The sequence below is a fragment of the Cyprinus carpio genome, chromosome A4, assembly GCF_018340385.1.
Source record: "Cyprinus carpio isolate SPL01 chromosome A4, ASM1834038v1, whole genome shotgun sequence".
NCBI classification, from domain to species: domain Eukaryota; kingdom Metazoa; phylum Chordata; class Actinopteri; order Cypriniformes; family Cyprinidae; genus Cyprinus; species Cyprinus carpio.
Genome location: NC_056575.1, coordinates 27,395,351 through 27,398,314, shown reverse-complemented (window position 1 = coordinate 27,398,314; position 2,964 = coordinate 27,395,351). Strand labels below are relative to the sequence as shown.

Genomic DNA, 2,964 nt, shown 5'->3' with positions numbered 1-2,964 from the left:
TTTAAGCACGTTTCATGCTGATGCAGTTGTTTATTTCTTTTACGTGGAAGTGAAGGTGCAATACGTCAAAAAGGACACGGTTGATGAGGTCTCATACACGTTAGTTGTTGTGTTGGGCTTTTTTATTAGGGAGGGATTCTTTAACTTAAATCAAAGAGGGTAGCATTTATTAAGCAATCAGGAGCGGAGCTACAATTTAGGTGGCCATTTTCTCCAGCATCCACGAGTGCCCCGGCACTGAATGAAATACAAGGTAAAATAAAGTCAGTGTACGACAACATGGATTTCATAAATGGACAAAATTCATTTTTCCTGCTCACAGATTGCAAATAACTTTGTCACGAGAAAAAAAAAAAGGAAGAGAAAGAAGCTTCAACTCAAAATCTGGAACTCGATGAATGTCAATTTCACCTGCATATCAATGTGGGTAAGAGTTGATCGATCAGGACAAGAAGAAAACTTCAAGTCCAACATGAGAATTCACATCGGAAAGAAGCCTTACAGCTGCAAACTGCGGAAATAGTTTCCCTAAAAAGGGAAACCTTAAAAGGCACATGATATTTCACACTAGAGAGAAGCCTTTCACCTGCCCTCAATGTGGAAAGAGTTTTACACACAAAAACACTCTTAATGACCACATAAGAATTCACACAGGAGATAAGTCTTTCCTCTGCCATCAGTGTGGAAAGAGTTTCATTCAGAAAAGATACCTTAAAAGCCACATGATAGTTCACACAGGAGAGAAGTTTTTCCTCTGCCATCATTGTGGAAAGAGTTTCATTCAAAAAAGATACCTTAAAAGCCACATGATAGTTCACACTGGAGAGAAGCCTTTCACCTGTCCTCAATGTGGAAATAGTTTTACACATAAAAGCGCTTTGAATGTTCACATGGCAATTCACACAGGAGAGAAGCCGTTCACATGCAAACTGTGTGGAAACAGTTTTATTGAAAAAGGAAGCCTCAGAAGGCACATAAGGATTCACACTGGAGAGAAGCCTTACACATGCTCTCAATGTGGAAAGAGTTTCACTCAACAAGGAAACTTTAACAGGCACAAGAGAATTCACACTGGAGAGACGCTGTTCACATGTAAACTGTGTGGAAACAGTTTCTCGAGACAAGCAAGCTTTAACAGGCACATGAGAATTCACACCAGAGAGAAGCATTAAATCTGCAAACTGTGTGGAAGAACATCACAACAAAACTAAATCTCAACTATCAGATGAACAGTCACACTAGTGAGAAGCCATTCACACGTGATCACTGTGGACAAAGCTTCAGACATAAAACAACTGTTAATAATCACATGAGGCTTCACACTGGAGAGAGACCTTTCACGTGTCTTCAGTGAGAAATGTGTTTCATATATCAAAAAACCCTCAAACATTATTGTGGCAAACAGAGCAGGGGCTGAGAGCCATAAGAACAGAGTGAGTCTCTCGGAAGGATAAAAGGAGGAGTGCAAGACTAGAGAGAACAGGCCTGGACTTTATGTTGTGGTTTATTATGTTTATGCCTGTGAGGGGCTGCTGCTTTGCTTTTTTTTTGTAATTAAAGTTGTGTGAATGTTCACTGGTTCCCGCGGCTCTCAGCCCTGCATGCCACATGTATATTGTCAGTATGTGATGTAAGATTTTGTAACAAATCAGACACTGAAGACTTGATCAGAATTGTGTCAAAACAGCATAAAGAACCAAAACAGCCAAAAAAAGGCCCACACTGTATGACCATAATACTGAGACCTGTCGGCTGACACCACAAAGCCTGAGTTAACTAGATACTCCTCTACGGATGACTGTTTTTTAGTTGCCCTGTTAGTGACTACTTTTTATTTTGATATGATTTGCAATGTTATTAATAAGAACTTCTCCAGCCGTTGAACTTTGGCAGCGAACCCACGATAAATGGGTCGGGCGAAACATTCTGATCTCACAGGGAAAACGGTGTCGTTGGTCGTAGGATGCGTTCAAAAAATTGTAACTCTTGCGCGAGGCTACGGGATGGGTTCCTATCCGACGAATTCCAGCGGAAGGTGGCGTTGCTATGGTACTGATAAACAAACCTGAATGATTAACTTTTAATAAATTAAATAATGATTTTATAACGATAAGTTGTAATTGTCATTTTTTTTATTTTCATGATTTCTAAAATTGATTGGCAGTTAATCAATTAAAATGAATAATTAAATATTGTGGCCCCAGCTCATTCTAAAAATTCCGGCACATTCACAAGCCTGACCTTGACATGTCAGCGTCCTGGGCAACTTTCCTCCACGCAGCAAGCCTTCGATTGATGTCTCTAAAACTCTCATCAGAGAGATCATAGTAGAATTGCACATTCAGATACTGACAAGATTCAATTGTTCTAATCTCTCCGCCATTGTTTGTTCTTACTTTCACTTCCGAAGCTTTCGACGCTTTTCAGCGGTAGTACGACGTACACGGGGGTGTATTGCGGTATACGGAAGCTGATTTCAACTGCCAGTTGACGGAGGAGTAAGACCCACAGAGGACTGTCCGTTACATATAAAAATGCTCCAGATCATTCCAAAAGGACGGCTATCAGAATTCATTGACATTCCACATCATGTTGACTGTCATCCACAAATAAAGTCCTACAGGAGGTGGCCCAAACAAAATGATCATTCTACTGCCACCGCATCTGCACAGTGATTTGAAGCTTTTGGACGCCTCTGAGTGGCGCGTTAACCATAAGTTATCAACAAGACGCAATCAAAAGCACATTTCGAAAATTAGCATTCGCTTGCCTCACTGATGTGCTTACATTGAAGGCCTGCGTCCGCATGGAAGAAAACACCAGAAGTTAAAAATATTTAATATTCACAGATGAAAGTTAGCTATAACTTATGAAGTTATGTGCGTTTCTTAGAAACGAATTCAAGCAGATGGATAAATATCACGCCTATGAGCCTGTGCTCATATGGTGCTCTAAGCTAAACAG

The 2,964-nt window shown here is 40.4% G+C and overlaps 1 protein-coding gene across 1 annotated transcript; it reads left to right on the top strand.

Annotated features, from left to right (window-relative positions):
• Positions 1-444: 444 nt before the first annotated feature.
• On the top strand, positions 445-1,796 carry LOC122141685 (gastrula zinc finger protein XlCGF8.2DB-like). Its single transcript, XM_042749643.1, has one exon. The coding sequence runs from the start codon at positions 555-557 to the stop codon at positions 1,170-1,172; it is 618 nt and encodes a 205-aa protein (XP_042605577.1). The 5' UTR covers positions 445-554; the 3' UTR covers positions 1,173-1,796.
• The last annotated feature ends 1,168 nt before the right edge of the window (positions 1,797-2,964 follow it).